The 24,112-nt window shown below is 36.3% G+C and overlaps 2 protein-coding genes across 3 annotated transcripts; both read right to left on the bottom strand.

Annotated features, from left to right (window-relative positions):
- Positions 1-609: 609 nt before the first annotated feature.
- On the bottom strand, positions 610-13,521 carry tmc2b (transmembrane channel-like 2b). The gene is made up of 20 exons (XM_051893473.1): positions 11,351-13,521; positions 10,926-10,967; positions 10,272-10,692; positions 9,476-9,625; positions 7,785-7,875; positions 7,623-7,704; positions 7,401-7,507; positions 6,636-6,734; positions 6,411-6,553; positions 6,129-6,276; positions 5,821-6,015; positions 5,558-5,737; positions 5,268-5,429; positions 3,402-3,530; positions 2,821-2,888; positions 2,503-2,742; positions 1,571-1,696; positions 1,401-1,479; positions 1,191-1,311; positions 610-1,017 (listed from the first exon to the last, which is right to left on the bottom strand). The coding sequence occupies exons 1-20, from the start codon at positions 11,391-11,393 to the stop codon at positions 779-781; spliced, it is 2,865 nt and encodes a 954-aa protein (XP_051749433.1). The 5' UTR covers positions 11,394-13,521; the 3' UTR covers positions 610-778.
- A 212-nt stretch (positions 13,522-13,733) lies between these two features.
- On the bottom strand, positions 13,734-23,278 carry tmc1 (transmembrane channel-like 1). 2 transcript variants are annotated; one of them, XM_051893472.1, is made up of 20 exons: positions 22,961-23,278; positions 22,285-22,305; positions 21,721-22,201; positions 21,066-21,269; positions 20,905-20,995; positions 20,712-20,793; positions 20,508-20,614; positions 20,282-20,380; positions 19,675-19,817; positions 19,373-19,517; positions 18,335-18,529; positions 18,071-18,250; positions 17,746-17,898; positions 16,224-16,352; positions 16,077-16,144; positions 15,737-15,976; positions 15,155-15,280; positions 14,977-15,055; positions 14,544-14,649; positions 13,734-14,329 (listed from the first exon to the last, which is right to left on the bottom strand). In XM_051893472.1, exons 1-20 carry the CDS (start codon positions 22,995-22,997, stop codon positions 14,097-14,099), a joined length of 2,919 nt encoding a protein of 972 aa, XP_051749432.1. In that variant the 5' UTR covers positions 22,998-23,278; the 3' UTR covers positions 13,734-14,096. The 2 variants fall into 2 exon arrangements, with proteins under 2 accessions (XP_051749432.1, XP_051749431.1); XM_051893471.1 differs by lacking the exon at positions 22,961-23,278 and having other exon boundaries at positions 22,285-22,423.
- Between the last annotated feature and the right edge of the window lie 834 nt (positions 23,279-24,112).

Below are 24,112 nucleotides of genomic sequence, written 5' to 3' on the forward strand. Positions count from 1 at the left end.
TGGACCACATATTATGAAACAAAGAAATAATGACTGGACTCTGGGTCAGCTATTCAACATACTGGATTCCCAATGCTTTTCACTGCACATATAATAATTTGATGTATCTTTATACAAAATATCTTTATGAGTGTTTTGTTCTGTGAAACTGAAAGTATCCAAGCATAAAGGCACAGAAAGGGAGATCATAAAAAGGGATTTTTATTTATGAAAACATGTTGGTAACACTTTACAATAAGGTTCATTAGTTAAACATTACTTAATGTATTATGAACTAACCATGAGCAATACATTTGTTACTGTATTTACTAATCTTCGTTAACGTTAGTTAATGAAAATACAGTTGTTCATTGTTTGTTCATGTTAGTTCACAGTGCATTAACTAATGTTAACAAGATTTTAATAATTAGTAAATGTTGAAATTAACAAAAAACAAAGATTAATAAATGCTGTATAAGTGCAGTTCATTATTAGTTTATGTTAACTAATGTTGTTAACTAATGAACCTTATTGTAAAGTGTTACCAACATGTTTATTTCATCCTAGAATCCTGATCTGTTTGCAATAATAATGGAAAGTATTTGATGAATAAACCACCACAGACATGTATATCAATAAACCTTTTATTGCACTTATTTAAATAGCATACAAATTCATTTTACACAAAAAAAAAATATTTACAACTACAGAACCTCCTCACTGTAATAGTATTACAATTTTATTTGGACCCATATTTAGTATGACTGTAAAGTGTGTGTCTATATACATTCTTCAAGCACTATCTTCGTGGTGGTGGTCCACCTCTCCCTCTTCCCCTCCCTTGACCTGGTGGAGGTCCACGGGCATTACCTGGGAGAGGCCCGGGTGGCCTGGGACCTGGAGGGCGAGTTACTGGTGCCCGAGGATTTGCCGCAGCCAAAGACACATCCCTCTGGACGTGTACCCCTTTCCCAGAGGCTGCAGCGCCTGGTTTGCCTGTCACTTTTGGGGACTTGCTGAGATGGTCAGTTGGTTTCTCTGTAATAAAAATGGCAAGTTTTCACAGAAACAGAAACTCTGTGAAATGAAGACTATTCCACACTCAAGTTTTACGATTTTTGAAGTAACTCCTACAATGTCTACACCAGTAGTAGAAACTCGGTAAAAGAAACATGTCATGACTAGTTTAATGAGTTGTTTAGCCCACTGACCAGCCTCTTCAGCAGATGGAGGGGGAATCAGGGACTTGTTGGGCAGAAGATCCTCCAGGTCTTTCATCACCTGGTTGGTGCTGTCCTTGTTGTTCCTCCTGTTCTTCTCCTCATCTCTTTGCTAAATGATGGAGCAGAAAATATGAACCAATAGCTGACACTGCTGATGTCAGACAGTTTTACCATCATTTACAAAAAATGTTTACCAACCATTTGCATTTTGCGTTTTAAGTCCATGTTAGCGTTCTGATATGCTTTGGACACAGCATTCAGGTAATAAATAGCCAACCTGTCAGAGACAACACAGACAGATACTTTTATTAAATGCAAGTAAATCATTTAACATTGACCCTTATACTTGACATTAGGTGACTACTCACACCATGAGCAAGACTGCAGACATTATGAGGCCTGGGTTGGATGCATAACTGAAGATGTCGGCCATAAATGGTGGCAAGTCCTTCTCTATAGTCTCCATGATCACATCATACATCTTATCTTTACCACTGTGGAGAGATGTGGATTTATTTTATTTAATATTTTATATTTTATTTTATTTTTGCTGGTCTAAAAATGTATGACAATTAAAAAAAATATATTATTTTTATTCCATATTAATGGACCAACATGAATCAATCTTGTTATATCTGTTACCAGATGTTTTTGTAACATTTTAAGATATACTTGTTCAAAATTTCCTGCAAATAAATCACATAATCACTGCTTATTTAATCACAGTTTATAACCTCTTAGCTAAGTATTTTATAAGATCTCCAGTAATAATTTGACTAATTATGGAAGCCCATTTCCACCAATTTAAGAAAAAAAATCATGCATAGCTGAGATTAAAAAGAGATTAAAAATTTAAGTAATTATGGGATTAAATATCTTAATTCTTAAATAAAAAGCCAAAATTATGGTATAAAAAGTCAATATGATGACATATTAAATTTTAATATTTTAATATTTTAATTTTAATATTAAAGTAAATTTTTGTCATAATTATGACTAAGTATGTCATAATTTCGACTTTAAATCTCATGACTTAGCATCATAATTTCTGCTTATGCCATAAGTATGACTTAGTACTTTTCGTGTCATAATCATGATTTACTAAAGCATGATTTTCTTTTCTTATGTGGTGTAAATTGTCTTCCATATTTAACAATTAAATAGGGATAACAAATCTATTCCTACAGGAATAATTTGTTGCAGTTCAGGCATCCTGTACTTTTCCCCTTTTTGGCCTTTTTGAACACAGCAAGTCTTTTCAAGGATAATTACATAAATCTTGTTAAGGTTTAAAAGCTACCTGAAGGGTCCACAGTCAAAAGACGGTGGCAGGGTCATAATGGAGTAGATCACAGGCATGAGACTGAGGAAGAGGACGAGGAGAAGCAGTCCCATGTAGAAGTTATTAGAACGCGAGGCTTTAAACACTCTCTCATGGGGAACATTACAGGCCATCACTGCCCAGCACTGGTAATACATGGAGCTCAGCAGACGCAACACGTTTATTCCCACCAGCCCAGGGGCGTAAAATGCACCCATCCTGAAACACACGCATTATGTAAGTCATCACACTGTCCATCACAGAGATGCTGTGTTTTCACTTGCATGATCGACTTACCAGATCATTCCCTGGTTGAATATGAGCCCAAGTACATTACCACTGATGTCAAACTCTGCATAAGATGGCTGCAGAAACACAAACACACACACATATATGCATTAATATCTGTATGCACAACAAGAAATAGAAAGAGATGTCACAGTAAAAGATACCTCTCTCTCTCTCTCTTTCTCTCTCTCTCTGTAATTAAGTGCCCTGAATGGTGTAGTGTGTCTCTCTGTGACTCTGGTTGTAAAGCAGCCCTATCACCTATCCTGCCACCTTCTCATGGTGTTCAGTTGACCTCGGATGAGTGAGTAGTATGTTACCTGTATCGAGTGACAGGAAAATGAGGGTGACATGGCAAAGCCATATAGAGCAGTCATTTCTGAGCACAAAAACTTGACATAATCACCGTCAGTCAGGTTTCTACCATCTGCCCTGCTCTTGATGGGAACGTTCTATCATCGCTAAAATGCTAAGAACTAAACTTAACAACTAAAATGTGCATCCGACAGAGGTCATCCAACTGATGTAGTTTGTTTACACAGTGTTACGTGAGTAACTTGAATAACAGCAGGGTGTGAGGTTGGACTTACAAAGCCAGCTTCGAGATCCCAACACCAGCAATAGTTGAGGAATCTCACAATCACGGCTCGTAGGAAGTCCCCAATCAGAATGGTCAGATATGTCACCTGGATGTCGGACATGGTGAGCTTCACAAACTCCTGTAAGGAATTTAACCATATAATTATTTGATACATTCATTTTTAAGACCTTTAAATTATCAGCATGATCAAAATTGTGCTAAAAAACCTGTTGCACACAATCTACTAGTTGTGGTACATGGTACACTTTTTGCTGTGAAATCCTTAATGAATTTTATAAAGTAAATGTAAGAATAACTTTTATATTGTTAGTAATAGGGATGCACCGATACCAATTTTTAAGGACCGAGTACGAGTACCGATACTTTTTTCTAGTACTCGCCGATACCGATGCCTATACATTTATTAATTTCTCTCTTTTTGGTGATGTTGCAGTTTTCCAAGCACAACACAGTGAGACTAATGAATGTAGGACAGCTTCTTCATTATTACTCTAATGAAAAAAGTAATAATTTTTATTCTACAAAGCATTTTAAAATATAATCTTACTGAGACACATTATTTAGAGAGAGTAACATCTGGTATTTATATGCATTTTATGTGAGTAGTGTATATAAAAAAATCTGTTATAAAAAATCTTATAAAAATCTGATGTTTCTAGCATTGCTAGCTATCAGAATTTCATCTTACTTTTTGGCCATATAAATAACAATATCTGCACCAAATTGTATATTTATGCTTAGTTTGGGCCTCTGAATAAAACTGATGTTTTTTTCCATTAGTGTGAACTTCATATTCTCCCTTCCTGCAGACTTCAGTTACAACCCTGCCTCAACACACCTACCTGTCATTTTCAAGTAACCCTGAACACCTTGGCTGTGTCCAAAAACAGGCAATGACTTTGCAGGCAGCGTAACGGTTTAATGATAGATTATATGGAATAATAGAGCGAGCTTTGGTGAGAACTAAGTGAATATTTAATAACCACAATAATAATTTCACACCAGAAATGACATCAGAAGTGGAAAATGTTGGTAAAAATGTATGTTTACACACAAACTGACCACCAAATGCACCTTTCAGATACCAACTTTATTATAGGTCAACTGGCACAGGATTGTGGGATATCAAAGGCAGCAAAGGACACATCTATGCTGCCTTCAAAAATCAATCAGATGAAGGTATCTCAGGAGACAGGAAGTGAAGCTAACATAGGATTCGGACGTGCCTTGATGACTTCCTACCTTGGAATGCGTCCTCCGAAGGCAGCATTTTTAAGCTTTCAGACGCAGGCCTTGATGAGCTGGTTCAGGTGTGTTTGATTGGGGTTGGAGCTGAACTCTGCAGGACAGCAGCCCTCTATGAGCCATAAAAACCTGATCTATCAAATATTATATGCAAACTTTTTTTTTAGATTACTTTTATATTTTAGGGTTAAACTGTTCAAAAAAACATTGATTTTTTTTGTGACTAATATTTTGTCAGGCTCTACAGGGTCAGTGTTGCCAACTTAGCGAGATGCTAGACTTTTTCTCAAAAAAGCAGCTTGCAACACACCTAGTGACATTTTGCACTGCTTGTTAACATGCAGTCACTATATTATACTTGTTCCGTTTTCTGACAGAAAATATATAAATGAGAAAAGCTTTATTGGACATTTGGTCATATTAAAATACAGTTTGTGAGCATTGATTAAGAGAGAAAACACGTAAAGTGCTGACAACTGCCGCATGTCATGTAGTGACTTTTCGAGCAGGCTTTAGCTACTTTCCATTGAAAATAGTAGGCAAAATTGTGCAGGATTAAACACTGACTGTTACTGACAAGTTTGGCGATGTTGGTGCTGACGGTACTTACAATGCCAACTTCTGTCTCCCAGCATGGCCCCCTGATGACATCAGCTGGGGAGATGTTTGGAGGGGGAATGTTTTCTGTGACGTTGTGATGTAAGGTGTAGTTGGCATAGTACTCTTTAAGAGCCCAGACGGTTTCATTTTTTATCTGTTTCTCGTTTTCAAGCTGTGAACACACAATACCAAAGAAATGGTTCACATAAAATGTAACAGGTATATGTATAAGAGCTCATCCCAAAACTCTTAAGCACAGTAATATCCCCTTTTCATTATGTTTATGATTACTAGCCATACCTTTGCATTGACTTCATCAAACAGCGCAAACAGGAAAGTGTACAGGTTGCCCAGAAAGAGGGCGAAGATTCTGGCCAGCTGCCATTTTAGGGCGATTCGAGGGTGATAGTCTTCCAGCTCCGCTATAACCTCAAACAGAGGTGGACACACCAAGCCCAACAGTGACATCACAATTTCAACCTGACCGAAGAAGAAACAGAGTTTCACAATTTCATTTTTTATGCCATCACATTAAAAAATAAAAGGTAAAAGGAAAGGGGTACCTCGTTTTTTTGAAGCCATGTCAATTCATTCCTGTCCTTTTTGGCAAATTCTTGAGATCTTTTGACCACAGTGTAGATGAGGAATCCGCTCCCACCCAAGCAGCACAGGATGAGAAGGTTGGCTAGGACACGTAGAAAGCGGCGGAGGTGAATGTTCTCATCCTTTAGGTTTTCCTGCTCATCCACTATAGATTCCTTAGGGAACAAGACTGAATTATTGTTTGATTTTATTAGTCTAGCTATATTGACCCAACAATTTTTCACAGCACAGTGCACCATTCTTTGATACTATTGGTGTCATCATTAACCTTGAAGCTTGTGGTGGTGGAGGCAAATTTGTTGTCAGCTGTCTCTGGGTTTCCTATAAGGTAATCCCAGCTAGTAAACAGCTTCCAGCAAAAGGTGAAGGCACCTTCCTCTGCTCCATCTCCTCCTTCATTGGCATTACTTGCCATTCTAGAAGAAAAAGGCAGGACATTTAAAAAAGAAAGAAAGCGTGTGCACATTTTCAGCAAAAAGAGCATTGTCAGTGAGTAAAACCCTATACAGAGTGACACTGTCAATGCTGCAGATGTAGTCATTAGACTCACGTTCTGATAACCACCATAAGACTGTAGCCGAATATCCCAACACCAACCAAAAGATATGACAGAGGTAACCGGAACTGCAGGAATCCAATACTTCGTTGATTATTGTAGTAACCATAAAACAGAATGGAGTACTTGCAATAGCCCTGCCAAAGGTATAATCCAAATAAGACAATAGGAATCTTACAACCTCATTTACACAGAATCCAATAGTAAAGAAATCCTTACGCCAAACTCAAACAGGACAGAGAAGTCCATGGCACTATCCTGTTCCTCTCTTGGGACTGTTTTTCTGGGAAGGGAGCCGTAAGGCATGCCCATCAGTACCTACAAACAGAAAGACACAGATCATAATAGTGTAGCTTTTAAAATATTAATGTAAAAAATATCTTCAGCAGACATTAAGAATCAATCTTTATGTTTATTTAGAATGTACACTGCCATTATAAAGTCTGGGGTCAGAATGATTTTTTTAAAAAAGAAATGATACTTTTATTCAGCAAGGATGCATTAAATTGATCAAATGCAACAGTAAAGACATTTACAGGTATAATGTTACAAAAGATTTCTATTTAATATAAAAGCCATTTGTCTGAATCCTGAATCCTGAAAATTGATCACGGTTTCCACAAAAATATTAAGCAGCACAACTGTTTTCAACATTGATAATAATAAGAAATGTTTCTTGAGCAGCGAATCATCATATTAGAATGATTTCTGAAGGATCGTGTGACACTGAGGACTGGAATATTTGCTGCTGAAAATTCAGCTTTGCCATCACTGGAAAAATGACATTTTAAAATATATGAAAATAGAAATAATATTTCACAACATTACTATATTTACTGTTATTCTGATCCAAAAATACAGCCTTGGTAATCATAATAGACGTCTTTCAAAAACATTAAAACATCTTGCCAACCCCAAACTTTTGAACGGTAGTGTACATTGCCTAAAAGGTGTATAAACAAAGATATTAGCATCACATCTCACCTCTGGAATAACAACAAGCCCAAACACAAAGCCAAAGAGAACCAGGTTTAATCCATACATCCACCGCAGGAAAATGAAGTAGGAGGCAACAGATGACCCAAAGTGACCTGTGACATTAAACAGATGAGAAGAGAATAAGAAACACACTGAACTCTGAAAATGCTGATTTCGATAAAAAAAAAAAAAGAAAGAAAAAAGAAAAATAAACAGAGATGAACAGACTTTCCACTTCTTTTATCCGACTCTCCCAGGGAATGCAGGCCGTCTTGAAGTTTTCAAAGTCTCTATTGAATTTGATTAATTTCTGAGAAACAAACAAATAAAAAATATTCAGTGATTGCATTTAAAATGAAACATGTCAATGTGGAATATGTAATGCTGTACCTTAGTCATCATGACTTTGAATGCATAGAGTCTCCTCCCTTTTCCTTTGCCCAAAGCCCCTTCAAACTTTTCCACAAACCCCTGGGCTTCTCTAACAGGTTATATAAACAGAAATTCGTATTAGCATGTAAATATATATGTATGACACAATATCAAAACATTCTGTTTTAGTTTCAGATTTCAACAGGGCATGAATATTTCTTCCTGTCCTGTTGGGATTGTGATCTTTGCATGCTGCTATACAAGTCCATTTACTTACTGGCTGGTTCTGCTTGTATTATGCAGCATGACCATTCAGCATTGTGTTGTAAGCACCAAAGACAACACTAAGAAAAATATCATGTTTCACTCACAACCTTCACACTCCGTAACCTGAGGCTACAGCCAATTAATTAACTCATCAATGCATAATGAATGTGAATAGTGCAGATGGGATGGACTAACTAGAGATATGTGAGAGCAATAGCCGGCCAAACGGATATTACTTAAAGGGATAATTCACCCAAATGTGAAAATTCCATCATCATTTACAACCTTCTGTTGTGTATGACTTGAAAGCAAAAGAAGATATTTTTTGGGGGCGGGGGTGTCCATAGTGGTCCCATGTTGTTTTAGACCCCTTTGACTTTCATTGAATGGGCAAAAACTGTTGGAACATTCTTCAAAATATCTCCTTTTTTCTGCAGAAATGACATGAGGATGAGTAAATGATGACCTTTTTATTTTTGGGTGAACCAACCCTTTAATGTTTTCACATGAAAATAGTATGGGGACCAGAGTAACTGTAGTTACCTGAACTAAAACACCATAAAAAAACTATTTTCGTTTCTTGAAATACAATATTAGAAGAACTTATTTTATTATACTAGAATTACACTAATAGACACTCAACAATAAATCCATGTAATCCAGAGAAAATAGTAATTAAACTTCAGTGAAAACCTCCAAAGCTCCTCATTATAACCTGTGGTTAACTATATCAACATGTGTGTATTGTTTGGACATGACCATATGACCTTATGGCACTTTGTACATGAGATCTCTGAAGGGAGTTGTACCCAAACATGCATGCAAGGACTGCCCTCAAGAAACATCAGCATGCATAAAACAGCGTCAAGCTCATGAAAATATAACACACCTCTCACCTATTATCTAGAAGCTTTGCCAAGTGAATGTCCCCTTTGTGGCACAGTTACTGATGCTTTCTTGGGCAGTGTGTCAGTCTCTACTAACTTTTGAGGGCACTTGTCCAAACTCTCACTTGTCACCCACACTGGTCAATTCCACTGGGCAGTCTGAGGTAAAGGTTCAGACGGAGGCCACTAGATAATGAATGCATTGGCGTAGTCTCTGTGTCAAGTGTTTTATCTCAAAGTACAATCGAGCGCATTTTGGATGATGGTGATTCTTTACCGAAGCTTTTTGTCACCTTCAAAAGCGCCATGTCTGTTCATAATTCAAAACTACTTTCATGCCAGCAAGAATATGCAGCCAATAAGAGCTCCTTTAAACATAAGCTTAAAGTGCATTAAGAGATGTGAAGATGCAAGAAAGCAGAAGCACAGCAACGTGTAAGCTTTAATGAAGCACATAAACAAACATGAAACTCATGCTAAATAAATGAACTTCAGTTGAGTTAAAGGTGACTGACACAAGAGCACAAACAATGAGTAGAAGGAAATCCGTTTTACTTCAGGCACTTGAGTCTCCTCTTCATGCGCCAGGGTTTGTTCCGAAGTGTTGCTATCAGCTTTTTCTTCTCCTCCACTTCCTCTTTTAGCCGGGCCATCTCTCCCTCAGACAAAGACTCATCTTCTGAATTGTTGTCCGAGGATGAACTGCTGCAGAACAAAGCCGAGACTCAAGAGTCAGCAGTCAGTCCTTAAGTCCAGGTTAACAGTATATTCCACAAGGATATTGTTGCTTTGGTGCATAAAATGAGTTCTAGTCAAGTCAAGTCAAAAGTTCTAGTGAGCAGGATGGCCATGAAAAGCACTTCCAGATCATCAGTTGGAAGGCAAAAGAAAAAAAGAATGAAATGTCCAGCTGAAACCAAAAACGTATAGCCAATGACAACAATACTATTTTACATTGGTTACTGAAAAAAATAAAAATGTCTAGCTCTGTAATACTTTTTTTTGTTGGAAGATTCAATCATATATATATGATATATATGATATAAGATATATATCTTTAAATAAATAAATAATATATATTTATTTCAATACAGTCAATACAATACAATATTATGATAACAACACTTTTGCGGATGTTCAGAGGTTTTAGTTCCTTGGCTGCATTTTATTACAAATTTTGTCATATGAATAGTTGAGAACATTCATAAGTTCTTTTATGGCAATAGATGTGTATGGCTGTGGAGGTAATGAGGAGTGTTGAGACAGAACAGCACCGTGTGTGTGTGTGTGTGTGTGTGTGTGTGTGTGTGTGTGTGTGTGGCGTAGAGAGGGAGGCTAGAGAATACTGCACCTGCTGTGTTTGCCTTTGTTCTTTTTCTTATCCTTATCTTCCTGTTTATCTTTCCCTCCTTTTCCTCCTGCTTTGCCATTCCCCTTCTTCTCTTTGCTATTCTCCTCCTCTTTCTCCTTCTTAGTTGCACCTTTTTTCCCTCCTTTTCTTTTATCTACTTTCTCCTCTTCGCTCTCCTCTTCTGAGTCATCTTTCTTGGCAGCCCTCTTCTTCGCACCCGCTGCTTTCTTCCTTCTTCCTTTCTGCTCTTCCTCACTCTCGTCTTCACTTACTTCCTTCTTCTTTCGGCCTTTTCTCTTCCGTGGAGCCTCCTCATCCTCCTCTTCTTCGCTCTCCTCCACGCTATCTGCTGGCTTGGCTTTCCTTCCTCGAGCTGCAGGCTTAGGTTTATTCCTGCCTCTTGCTCTTCTTTTTGAATCCACTGAAAAGAGAAAATGTGTTTAGTATATATAGTATATATATATATTAAATACATTTTGTAAGATGACTGCATGACATGCACATTATTTAAAATAATAATTGATAAAAATAATAATACAGTAATATTTTTGAATATTATCAAAAGTAATAATATAATAAATAATAATATAATGATAAATAATTAATATTTAAATAAAAATAAAACAAACAAATTCAACCATCTTCAGAACTTACCGTCACTTCCACTATCATATTCTGCATCGATTTCCATCCCAACTGTAGCACACACACATAAACTATATTAATGTTTTGAGAATTTCTTTCATTTTAAATACTTTCACAATAACACAGCTATTTAACATCCTGTAAGATGAGTGCACTTCATGGCATACATGCTATATTGTGTCAATCATTAAAACAATTAACATATATTAGGTAAACTGGCTAAATAAGGGTCAAGCACTCACTCACTCATGCCTACCAGTTTTAAAATCATCAACTGCACTATATCAGAATATAACCACTATATCAGAACAGTAAATAAAAGTTTCAAATAGTTACTTAACCTATTCATATGCGTCTAAACTGAACAGTCTTCTAGTACACACTGAATCAAAATGCTTCAGAATGGTCCTCTTCTGATATTCAAATCTACTTACCATCATCCACAGTTATCGCAATATCATTTTTTCTGCGGGGCATCTTGCCGGTTTGAGTTTAAGTCCTGCTATTCAGTCTTGCGAGGCATCTAGAGCTGATGACACACCTGACTGTCAGGTGGGTCTCTGTTAACAGGCTCTCCACTCCTAAAAAAGGAATCAAATGTCTCCTTGACTACAGTAAATGGTAGTCAAGATCTAAAGCCAAGAGAGCTGTGAGAGCCAGCAAACAAAACGCCAGTAAACAGGACAGATAAAAGATTCAAATAATCAGAGAATAATCAAGGTGTCTCTCATGATACCTAAACACAAACAGGTTGGCTAAATAAAATACTGTAAGTATACAAAAGTTTCAAGATAAATGCCTGAAATTATTTTTTTGTAGAATTAAAATAAGAAAATAATAAGAGTCTAAGAAATAATGTGAAGTTCTGATTTTAAAACAAATTTAGAATTCATTAAACTCATGTTAATTCAACAACATCAACAACAACAAATAAAATTTCAGTACAACAGATTCATATACTGAACTATAGTTCAACTAAGGTAAATTAGTGTCTTTGTTCTTCGATGTGTGTAAATGACAAGGTATTGTGTCAACAGGAAATTTGGGCACATCTAAGGAAACTAACCTTCTTGTTCTGACACAGCACAGCAGCCGAATACCAGTAATTGTTTGGAGTTAATTATGTTCAAGAGGTCTACTACTATAACATCCGGTAACAGAACTACATTCACACAGATCAGATGTCCAGCATATAAAAGTGGTTTCTCTGTGGCAGCTGCAGGTAAGCTACATGATGTCATGAAGACCTCATCATGGTTCACGATAAACGCAAAAACACTGTAAAAAATCTAAACTCATTATATTTTGTTTCTTTTTTTGCATGTGCTTTTTTGAGCTTTACTTAGTTGAGATTTAAGACTTTAATTTTATCAATTCAAATATCAATTTTATCAATTCAAAAAAATCAATTGGATAAACACAATAAATGAAGTTTAGTTTACTAAAAGCAAAAAAGTTCAATTAATGATGTAATTAATAATTCAATGAATTAAATGATGCATTAATACTGTTATGAGCTCACTATTCTTGGTTTCTTACTAAAAGAATTTTAAAAGAGCAGGATCTTCAATTAACAATGACTCCCTAAATGAACAAATAAACAAAATCTCAAATGACTCCTGTTAATACTTAATGAAGTCTACCCATGTATTATGGATGACCATTTGCATTGTTAATGAAACTTATGTGCCAGTTCTTTTATATAAAATTGCCAAGATTTGATACAGGGATATCATAAGGTTCTTAGGATAGTAAGATCTCTTCGATTCATCTTCAAAAAAGGTGCTCAAAGGATATTCTCAATGTTTTTTACTGTCCTCTAGTGGGTTTGTAACAAAGTCCCTCACATAAATGGTACACAACATAACCCCAAACAGAGCAGCATGGGCCGTGGAATGATAAGTGAGTCACATGCATCTTTGCTGCCAAATCTGTGGCTGCAGGAAAATAATCCAAGACATTAGACACCCCTAGAGCTGAGAGCAGATTTGAGAATACAGTACCGCGCATGGAAATGTTGCGGGCCATCTGACACGCTGATCAAGATAAAGCTGCATGGATTTGAGAATAGGGAAACAATGAAATTGAGACGAGAGGCATAATGGTGGGCAAAGCCAAGCCGTCAATCGGTTCAGAAATGATTTACTTTCCAGATCTCTGGGGGCCAGTGTCTTGGCTAATAATGCTACCTATAAGTTTGTGCTACCAACACTTATATTTGCATTGTTTTAATGGTAGGTATGGACGTTAATAAAGCCTCAAACCACGTCACACCACATGAATATTACGCTGGTAGTCTGATAGATAGCAATTTTCGCTAGGCAGGTAGCACAAATCGTCAGAACACCGGATCACACAGAACGCGTTTTTGCTGTTAAAATCATGAGAAAAAGGCCAGTGGAATGGAAAAGTGCAAGGTCTAGAGACACGTGTTGAACTTCATTTAACTTAAAACGCCACATTTTTAGAATGCCATGCCATACACACAATGCTGCAAAAGACGCGAGCACAACGGTTAAAAACGTCCATCTATTGCCTTTACATTGAAAAACAATGAAAAAGTAGCACAGTGGAACGGAAAAACACGTTCTGTTTGAACGGATGCATTTTGGGTTTATTACGGTGCTGTGGTTTTTTTTTTTGAAAACTGTGTTCTTGATATCTTAAATGCCAGTTGGTTTAAAATGTTATATAATGCAATGACACTCATACATTTTTAAGTATGGCGTAGATGTCCAATCACTTTCCACTGTAAATAAGACGCATGTGTTCCACCTCCGTGTAACTCTCAGAAGAACATATTAGTCAAACAAATGCTCACTTTTGCTGCTGCAGTTTAATAACTAGTTGTAATTGGCATGTAAACCAACAATCAAGCATTTTTTTTCTAAAACTAAAAATATATATAAAACATGAGTCAAAATATGAAACAAATCAAGAGATAGTTTGACCCCAGTTTGGCCTGTGTGTAACAAGAGCAGTCATTTCTTTTTCACAGAGATAAGACTTATCAATCTAGAGTTACATAGTCACCTTGAGCTTCATTCGTGACATGTGCTGCAGGCCTGGGCACAGGATTTATACTGTATCACAGTATCAGCAAGAAATAAAAATGGTCATCTACGTGCCAAATGTTGTGCATGCAATATAGAATTTCACATCTATTTACATCTGTGCTGTTTATCTCCTGTTTGAGTGAGAGTTTTTCTGTGACTGATGTGGGTGACCTGGAAGATGTCCAGATGATGTGTGGCCCCGGGATGCAGGGGGTCTGGTAGTTGCGTGGGTCGAGGTGACGGGAGGTCCAGAGTTTTGAGTATGCTGACTCTGTGATGGGTGAATAAAGCGACCGTTCTGCCCAGCTTGTCTGTGATGCCCTGCTTCATCTAGGCTGCTGCTTTCTTCATTCACTCCTGAGAAAGAAGAGGCAGAGGGACCTTTCAACTGCTGTCTCAGAACAATGTTATACAGAAACAAGGGCATGTTGTTTTAAGACTGTGGCCACCTGTTGTCCAAACACAGCACATTAACTCTTCAACATTAATGGAAAGTTTCCCTGCACTGGTTCCAAGATCCTGTCTAGTGCATTGACTGATGGGAGCTGTGACCCGTTCTATGTGCTCTCACCCAAATCGCTGTTGCTGTGCTGTTCTCCTCCTTTCCTCGCCTGCTCCAGTTCATTGGCTGCCTTTAAGGCTGCAAGTTTGTTCTTTTTCTTGTTTTCCTCATTTTGCTGCAAATACAAAATTTGAAAACTGAGAAATTCATTAACATGACAATAAATTACCTACAGATTTTATAACAGTAGAGAGCAGATCTGTGTCCAATGTTAAAAATTAAATTGAAATAATATAAAATATATTTTGGTCTATGTGAAATAATAATAATAATTTTAAATCGTTATTATTAGCATTTTTTTTTGTTTGTTTGTTTTTTTTGTTAGCTCAATGTTAGTGCTTCCACCAAGTGGTAAGTTTACATAATGTCATCTGCTCATGTAACTGTAACATTTGGCTACTGTAGGGAACATTTGAAGAGACATTTGGACTTCCCAACTTACTGTTTGAAGTTTCTTTTTCAGCTCCATGTTTACCCTTTTGTATGTTTTAGAAGTGGACTGCAGATAATATATCGCAAGACTAAAATGACAAAAAAAAAAAACGTCGGCTATCATTACACACATCTTCACAGAAGTACAGGAAAATCATATGGATGTATTTAGAGACATTCCCACTTACACCAACAGCAGAAGAAAGGGCAGCACCAGTCCGGGATTCGAGACATAGCTGAACACTTTACCGAACCAGGCAGGGAAGTCTGTCTCCAAGGTTTCCTGAATCACGTCAAACATGCGGTTTTTCCCACTGCAGAAAAAAAAAAAAAAAATCTCTAGGTTATTCAACGTAACTCTGGTTCCCTGAGAGGAGGATTTATAAATATTTCGATGCTTTTATTTATTTTTATGTTTATTTCTATCTTTTTATTTTTTCTTTCCGACTTTAAAAAAAAACTTCAAGTAATGGTAACCGCAGTTTGTGCGGATTTTAGGGAGGAAAAAAAGGATGTGAGAAAATTGTAGACTTGCACTCTGCTGCACTCTAGTGTTAAAGATCCGCCATTGCAGGACTTGGCTTGTAGGCACACCTCCAATCCAGCCAATATCTCTAAAGTCTAATTTTTTTTTTTTTTTTTTATATATTTATTTTAAGAGATTAAAAGCTTTCACCACACTGACCAATTTCTGAAACACTATTACTCAGTTCTAAACAGACTTCTCCATAATCCCCACCATTCCTGATTCATACATAAATTTTTAGAACCTGAAGGGTCCGCAGTCGAAGGAGGGTGGAATGGAGACAATGGTGTATATAGCAGGCAATGTAGAAAGGAACAGGATGACAAGCAGCATGGCCATATAGAAGTTATTGGAGCCTGAAGCTTTGAAGACCCGTTCCTGAGGCACATTACAGCACATCACCGCCCAACATTGCAGGTACATGGACACATGAAGCCGTAGAAGATTTAATGCTGGAAGACATGGAGCATAGAACGCCCCCATCCTGATACACACATAGACAAAGATTTGATGAGATTTGGAGGTATACTGGTTTCCTTTTGAAAGGAAGAAAACATGTTACATAATATGTTGATATTGCTCACCAGATCATTCCCTGATTGAAGATCAGCCCCAGAACATTCCCACTGACGTCAAACTCTGAGTAGGATGGCTAATGAAGAAAGCACACTTCAGTTATAAATAAGAGGGAATCCCTGATACTGACTTCTGCATGTGTTGTGGATACTCACAAAGCCAAACTCCAAATCCCAGCACCAGCAGTTGTTTAGGAATCGCACCAGTACGGCACGGAGGAAATCCCCAATAAGCAGAGTGATGTAAGTCGTCATTGTGTCAGAAATGATGAGACGAACAAATTCCTGTAGACGCAGAGGATTTTGATAATCTTGATGTAAAGCACCATTAATTTAACACTCTATTTAAAAATTTGGTTATGTATTTCAAAGTTTCAACCTTTGTTCAAACATACACTCAATGTTTGTTCAATATACAAATGCATATATATATATATATATATATATATATATATATATATAATTTAAAATAAAACTTTGTTCTGAGTAGAAAATCAAATTAATGCCAAAGCATATGTATTTGCTTTGCCATATACCAAACTGTATTTATTTATTTATTTATTTATTTTTAATTATATTTTTCAATTATTTTAATGAAATACATATATTTACAAATATTATGCTCGGACTACCATTCAAAGTTTTGGGTTGGCAAGATTATTTTTTAACGTTTATGAAAAAAGTAACTTATGCTCACCAAGACTGCATTTATTTGATCAAAAATACAGTAAAAACAGTAATATTGTGAAATATTATTATAATTTAAAATATAATTAAACAATTTAAATAAATAAGTACTTTAAAATGTAATTTATTCATGTGATGGCAATGCTGAATTTTCAGCTTCATTGTCACATGATTTTATAGAAATAATTCCATAAATCTGATTTTGGTCTGAAGAAACGCATTGATAATAATTAGAAATGTTGAAAACACTTGAAAACAGCTCCTTGATATTTTTGTGGAAACCGTCACAGGATTCTTTGATGAACAGAAAGTTCAAAAGAACAGTATTTATTTGAAACAGAAATCATTTGTAACAGTGCAAAAGTCTTTACTGTCATGTTTGACCAATTTAATGTGTCACTGCTGAATAATTTTTTTTTTTTTTTTAAACTGACTCCAAACTTTTGAACTATAGTTTTAAGTCAATGGAAATTTGTAAAATAATTGAAATGCTTAAATCTTAATAACAAGCTGAAATGTTATTATAATGTATATAAGTCATTAATAGCCACCTCACCAGTGTCTTAAACTAATTTAAGACTGCTGTGTAAAATTTCAATGTTAAAATACCATTTTAATGTGCAGATGCAACGAGGTAAGCTGTTGCAGATTGGTTAAAAGAAAAAAAAAAGTGTAAACACTGTTGGTCTATAGCATTTGAGCAGCCCAAAATAGCAGCATCGGCTCAACAAATGGTGAGATTTTGGGTCAGGATTGCTTAACTTGTACAAACAACTCAAGATGGGGGAGTGTTTGGGAAAACTCTAAAGTTTTTGCAATTTTGCAAGTGTATACCACATTTTGCTCACTGGAGGTTAATTAGGCGTTATACAATACTTTGTAATGCTGCTTTGGAACGTATTGTGTTTCAGTTGTACTGGAATTTGTATTGTGAAAAGAGCCTTACAATTAAATTTGAACTGAACTGAATTGAAGCACTCTTCCCCAGTACCTGTCCCACCATTGTCTCCCAGCAGGGCCCTCTGGGAACATCAGCAGGGTGCACTGTGATCGGAAGAGCAGTCGAATTGTCTGGCACAGTCCCGTTGTACAGGTTAGCCTGCCAGATTGTCATATTCTTCTTCACAATCTCCTCTTCTGCCCTCTTGAAAATATGTGACAGTTAGGAGAATAAACGACCTTCATAAGAAGATGATTTAACACAGATTCTGTGTCTCAAGGGGAGCTGAAATGATGGAAATCATTGCTATTCTGTACAACAGAAATACTGAAGATGAGACTGTGAGGGCTTTAGTCTTTGTTAAATGAAGCTCTACCTTTAGTTGGATGGCATCCATGAGAGCGATGATGAACGTGTAGAGGTTTCCCAGGAAAAGGGCGAATATGCGTCCCAGTTGCCACTGGAGGGCGATGCGTGGATGATAGTTCTCTAAAGTGCTGATGACATCAAACAGCATCGGACAGAACATTCCCAACAGAGACATCACCATGTTAACCTGAAGGTATGTAAAACCATACAAAATTCATTTTTTATTGATTAACAAGAGGATTACCATTGTGCATTGTTACATGAGTCTGACCTCATTTCTCTCCCACCAGCCGTAGTTCTCTAGTCCCTCCAGAGCAAACTTCTGAGACCTGCGTACTACAAAGTAGATCAAATACCCACTCCCTGCCAGACAGCAGAGCACCAGGAAGTTGGCCAGCACTCTAAGGAATCTTGTCAGGTGGATGTTGTCATCTTTTCTGCTCTCTTGCTCCTCCACAATGGTCTCCTGTTAAAGTGCTGAATTTATTATGAAGCCAAGAGAGGCCATATTAAAGGGGTCATATCTTTTTTATTTATTTTCCGCCCCTGAAGAATAAGCCCCCCCACCCCTCCCCTTAAGATGTTATTTGAGGTATTATGGTGGCAAAAACAGACATAATTTATTTTTTCATTAACATTTTCCATCCTCTTTCTGACTCAGAAACAAGCTGTTTTGATGCTGTGCCTTAAGACTTCTGTTGAAATGCTTTCTTTGCATGTGAAGGTATAGAAGTTATAGCATAAGTTTCTAAACACTGAATGGGCATCATTGATGTAAATGTGGCATTTATTTATTAATATACTTGTCTGTCTGATATGAAAGCCCATTTCAGAAAAAAATCATGCTTTTGGTATATCATAATTATGAGATAAAATGTAGAAATTAGGACATACTAAGTCACAATTCAATTAAAATTATTAGATAAAAAGTCAAAGCTATGATAATTATTATTACATATTATGGAATAAAAAGTCAAAATTATGACATAAGTATGACAAGTCACTTTTGATTATAACTATTTCATAATTTCAACCTTATTACATAATTTAACATTTTTATGTCATAGTTATGGCTTATAATTTCAATTTATGTCGTAATTATAACTGTCATATTAGAATTTTTTGTTCCTTATTCTGTTAAATATTTTATATCATAATTATGATTTTTGCAGCTTCTTGTCAGTTCATGGTCTTTTTTGACTGCATAGGATGCTTACAGCTCTGAACTAAATTTTTATGGAGTTTTTATCTTCTTTTTATGGACAAAATGGATTTGGGGCCAGCACAAGGAAAATAAAGAGAAACACACCTTAAAGCTAGTGGTGATGGAGGCAAACTTGTTGTCTGCTGTCTCAGGATTTCCAATGAGGTAATCCCAGCTAGTAAATGTCTTCCAACTGAAATTAAAGCTGGTGTCATCTCCGCCACCTTCTTCATTGGCATTGCGGGCCATACTGTTCGGTAATAGTGAGGAAATCAATAAAGAAATGTTTTGTGTATAAACTAAGTGGCAGAAAGGTGCTTATGGACACACTCAACATAAAGGTTTCTGATATAGACATTAAGACTATAAAGGCTAAACATGCCACTCAGTAGACTGTCATCACTCACGTCCTGATTACCACCATGTAGCTATATGCCACTGTGCCCACTCCCACCAGGAAGTAGGAAAGGGGCATGCGGAACTTGAGCCACCCAATGGCCCGCTGGTTGTTGTAGTAGCCATAGAAGAGGACAGAGTACTTAGCATAGCCCTGAAAAAAAAAATAAAACAAGCGATGGATTAAGATGCAAGATAAATTATGTACTCGGTAAGGTATATACACTGTGTTGTTCAAAAGTTTGAGGCAGTAAGATAAATAAGTAAATATTAATATAATTTAAAATAAATGTTTTCTATTTTAATATATTTTTAATTGTAATTTTTTCCTGTTTTGCCAAAGCTGAATTTTTCAGCATCATCACTCCAGTCTTCAGTGTCACATGATCCTTCAGAAATCATTCTAATATGGTGATTCGGTGCTCAAGAAACATTTCTTATTATTAGAAAGTTTAGAAGAACAGCATTCATTTTTAAATATAATTTTTTGTAACAATGTAAAAGTCTTTAATGTCACTTTTAATCAACTTAATGAATCCTTGCTGACTAAAAGTATTATGTCTTTAAAATATCTTACTGACCACAAACTTTTGAAAGGTAATCATATAGAATCTTTACCCCAAAATCCCATAAGACTGCAAAATTCATGGCACCGGCCTCTTCCGCTCTGGGCACGGTCTTTCTGGGTAAACTGCCATACGGTTTCCCCATAAGAGCCTGGAAAGTGAATGAGATTGTAATACATTTAAAAATGAGCTAGTTACATTGAAGGAAATACTGTAGTGTTCATTACTAATATTTTATATATAATTTTAAACTTTGCCGTATTTAATATATTTCTCACCTCTGGAACCATCACCAGCCCAAACGTCAGTCCAAATAAAATCATATTGATGCCATACATCCACCTTAGAAATATGAAGTAAGAAGCAACCGATGAGCCAAAATGGCCTGTAAGGAAATAAAAAGAAGTTTGTATATTACAAAAGATTGGGGGGGGGGGAAACAGCAGGAGAGACAATGAAGCTCAAACTAAGAAGCATCACACTTTCTATTTCCTTTATCTTCATCTCCCACGGGATGCAGGCAGTCTTGAAGTTCTCAAAGTCACGCTGAAACTTCATCCATTTCTGACAATTAGAGTAAAAAAGAAAAATGATGATCACTCTGAAACTGTAGAAGGAGATATTCAGCTCCATTAGTTTCATAATGACAGTCACACACAGAATTCATCTCCTCACCTTCATCATCATGACCTTGTAGGCATAGAGCTTCCTGCCTTTGCCCTTTCCCAGAGCCCCTTCATACTTCTCCACAAACTCCTGTGACTCCCTGAGACAGAACACAAATTGCTGACATTTTGAAGCTGGTGTACATACACATAAAAACAGCAATGACGTACCTAAGGATAAGTAGTTTTTTCCTCATGGGCCAGGGCTTTCCTCTCAGTGTGGTGATTAGCTTTTTCCTTTCGTCCACTGCTTCTTTTAACTTTTCCAGCTCCTCTGGGGTCAGAGAGCCCAAAACTCCCACTGCCTGATTGTCCTTTGACTCTGAGTCAGAGTCGGATTGAGATTCTGACTCAGATTTAGACTCAGACTCTGAGCTGGGAGGGAGAAATGGATGCAGGTATGCTGAGTGAGACTCAAACGTCTGAGACCACAAATGGGAATGCTTGCTATTTTGTATTTCCATTGCAAATTATATTAATAGCAAAACCATTTCGGAGAAAAGTTGAATTGTAAAATATACATTAATTTCAGAATTTCCTAAATTTTCAATAAATCTTTTTTTTTTAATGCAAAATGTTTCAATGAATATTAAATTATTATTATTTCCTTACTTAACGTCTTTGAAGAAAAAGATATTCTAACAAGCTAAAACATACTTTTTAAAAAATTATTTAAACAAACTTTTCAGGTTTCTATAAAAAAAAAAAAAAAAAATCCTAGACTTTTGGACTCCATTTAGTCCATAGTGTGGTTGTAGTTTGACAGGAGTTATGGCTATACAGTTATTGATTTACTAAAATGAGTCGCAAAATAATACAAACTTACGTAGTTTCTGGTTTATTTCTTTTCTTTTTCTTTTCCTTCAAGGGCATGTCATGACAATCTTTCTGTTTTGTCTTTCCATTATTTGCATCGTCCTCCTCATTTTTAACATGCTTCTTTTTCTTTTTCTTCAAATCTTTTTTCTTCTCATCATCCAGCTTTAATGTCTTATTTCTTTCATTTTTAATGTTCTTTTTCTCCTTGCTGGATTCTTCCTCAGCCTCCTCGGCATCTTCATTCTTTCTTCTTTGCCCTTTTCCATGTTTTTCACCCCCATTCCTTGCTCTTTTGTGCTGTTTATCGTGTTTCTTCTCTGCTCTTTTATTGCCCACCTCAGTTGTTCTCTTCTCTGAAGTTCTTCTCCTGCCAACTTCACCATTTCTCTCTCTCCTACGTTTGCCATCTCGTCTCACCTGCTTCTCTTCACCTCCCTCAGAATTTTCCTCCACTTCTACATAGTAAAGGCTAAATTCATTGTCCTTCCCTACAAAAAAACGTTCGTACATTGTCATTAACATACAGTATAAAATAAAAACAAACCATACAAAAAGCAGTCAACCTTCCTACCTTCATCTACCTCAATGCTCACTGTAAGGGCAAACAAAACAAAAAAATAAATATAAAAAGAGTAAGACATAAGTTCCAGACATTGTTTAGAAGACATTGTTAAGTTCTGAAAGGTCAGACATGGTTCCCAGCAGCTGTTTAGCGTCTGCTGTATTGTTTGTGAGCACAGTGTAACCAGACCGGTAAGTGCTGACCGGGTCATTACATGCTTGGTTGTGTTGTACAATAGACACAATGGTGCTTTTCATCTTCAGCGTCAATGCAAACTGTCCTCTTACAGAGTTCAAAGGGCAAACAAATGAAAGTAATGTTCATAAGTTCACATACACACACTTAATATTTTCTGCATGACGATTAAGTCGATAGGTTTGCATCAAAATGAAAACTGTAAGGCATAAAATATAAATTGCCTTTCAAGTAACTAAACATGTTTTTAGAATCAAAAATCAATATCATATTTTTAAATATTGAGGCAGACTGTAAAAAGGAAAAGTACAGTACTTCTTTGCAAAGCTGCTAATCTTTTAACAAAAATTACATTTAATAAGTAAAAATGGTAAATCAGTTGTGGCTTAACACTGTGAATAAAGTATGATAAACACAAAGTATCAAAATGGCATTAAAAAAAAATGTACACTTAGACACAACACACATAGAAAGTAACAATCATCTTTACCGTCACTTTCAGATGCGATGAGTTTATGCCGTGGCATCCTCCTCCTGAGTGGCCTTCACTCTGTGACCTCACGCGTGTGTCCATGCATACACGAGTGAGTGAGTGTGTGTGTGTGTGTGTGTGTGTGTGCGGTGATGATGATGATGGTGGTGATGATGTTGTAGCAGTGGAGCATGGCCTGACTGAACAGAACCTGGCGGGTGATGAGTACCGTGCATGAAGAGTTCACTTTTTACTAGCATTCAGCGACCTCTCCCAGGAACAATAACCAGTCGAAACTCTAGAGCCTCTCAATTTCACCCCTTTGAATTATTCAACAGAATTATGACTCTTTTTTTCAAAAAGAAAGGGGGTCACACAGTACCAAGACAAAATAGATGATGATGGTCTAATGACTGACTATAGAAAGATCGAAGAGAGAGATAACAGACGATTAGTGCCACAGGGTAACCAGGGTCACCCAAGTACACTTCTATTAAGTACTTAAAGTGCTCTATTTTCACGCACTAATTTTGTACTTAATATACTAAAAATTCTTCTTTAGTACTTCTTAAGATAACTTGAAGTGTATTACAAGTGGTAACTAAATACATTATTTCAATATATAGATAGTATGTTAAAAGCACATTTTAGTTCATATGGTGTCTCAAAATAGCACAGTTGAGTACACTTATATGTTCTTAAGATTATCTTAAGAAGTACTAAAGAAGAATTTTTAGTATATTAAGTGCAAAATTAGTGCGCAAAAATAGGAGCACTTTAAGTACATTATGGAAGTGTACTTTTTTTTTCACCTGGGTAATGTGAGCTGTAGGCTACTTCCACTTATAGTACAAAACTTACCCTGCTGCTTCAGTTTGCAGGAAATAGTACAATCATTGAACAAATCACATACCTAAGTTTTAAGGAATGACTTTTATGTTAGGAAAATAAGATTTTAGAAATTCAGATTTTAAAGGACTTACATACATAATGGACAGCTGAAATGACATCATGTTTTCACTGTCCCTTAATGAAAAGATCCCTCAATATATCTCAATTTCATTATGCAATTTTGAGATTTGTTTGTTTGTTTGTTAAAAATCATAAAAATGCATTTGGCATGAAGTCATAGAGGCCACATCTAATCACATCTAAATGTGATTCATAAAT

The sequence above is a fragment of the Ctenopharyngodon idella genome, chromosome 5 (genome assembly GCF_019924925.1).
Source record: "Ctenopharyngodon idella isolate HZGC_01 chromosome 5, HZGC01, whole genome shotgun sequence".
Classification (NCBI taxonomy): domain Eukaryota; kingdom Metazoa; phylum Chordata; class Actinopteri; order Cypriniformes; family Xenocyprididae; genus Ctenopharyngodon; species Ctenopharyngodon idella.

Bases quoted from the DNA above. Each gene is read 5' to 3' on its own strand.
- tmc2b (XM_051893473.1), bottom strand. From the start codon at position 11,393: ATGCCCCGCAGAAAAAATGATATTGCGATAACTGTGGATGATG. The intron at 1,697-2,502 runs GTAGCTTTTAAA...ATCTCTCCACAG, and splicing joins TTTGACTGTGGACCCTTCAG to TGGTAAAGATAAGATGTATG. The intron at 1,480-1,570 runs GTGAGTAGTCAC...TGTCTCTGACAG, and splicing joins TCTGCAGTCTTGCTCATGGT to GTTGGCTATTTATTACCTGA.
- tmc1 (XM_051893471.1), bottom strand. From the start codon at position 22,381: ATGTCTTCTAAACAATGTCTGGAACTTATGTCTTACTCTTTTTATATT. The intron at 19,818-20,281 runs GTAAAGATTCTA...TTTTTTTTTCAG, and splicing joins CAGTCTTATGGGATTTTGGG to GGCTATGCTAAGTACTCTGT. The intron at 18,530-19,372 runs GTGTGTTTCTCT...GCACTTTAACAG, and splicing joins CCATCACCACTAGCTTTAAG to GAGACCATTGTGGAGGAGCA.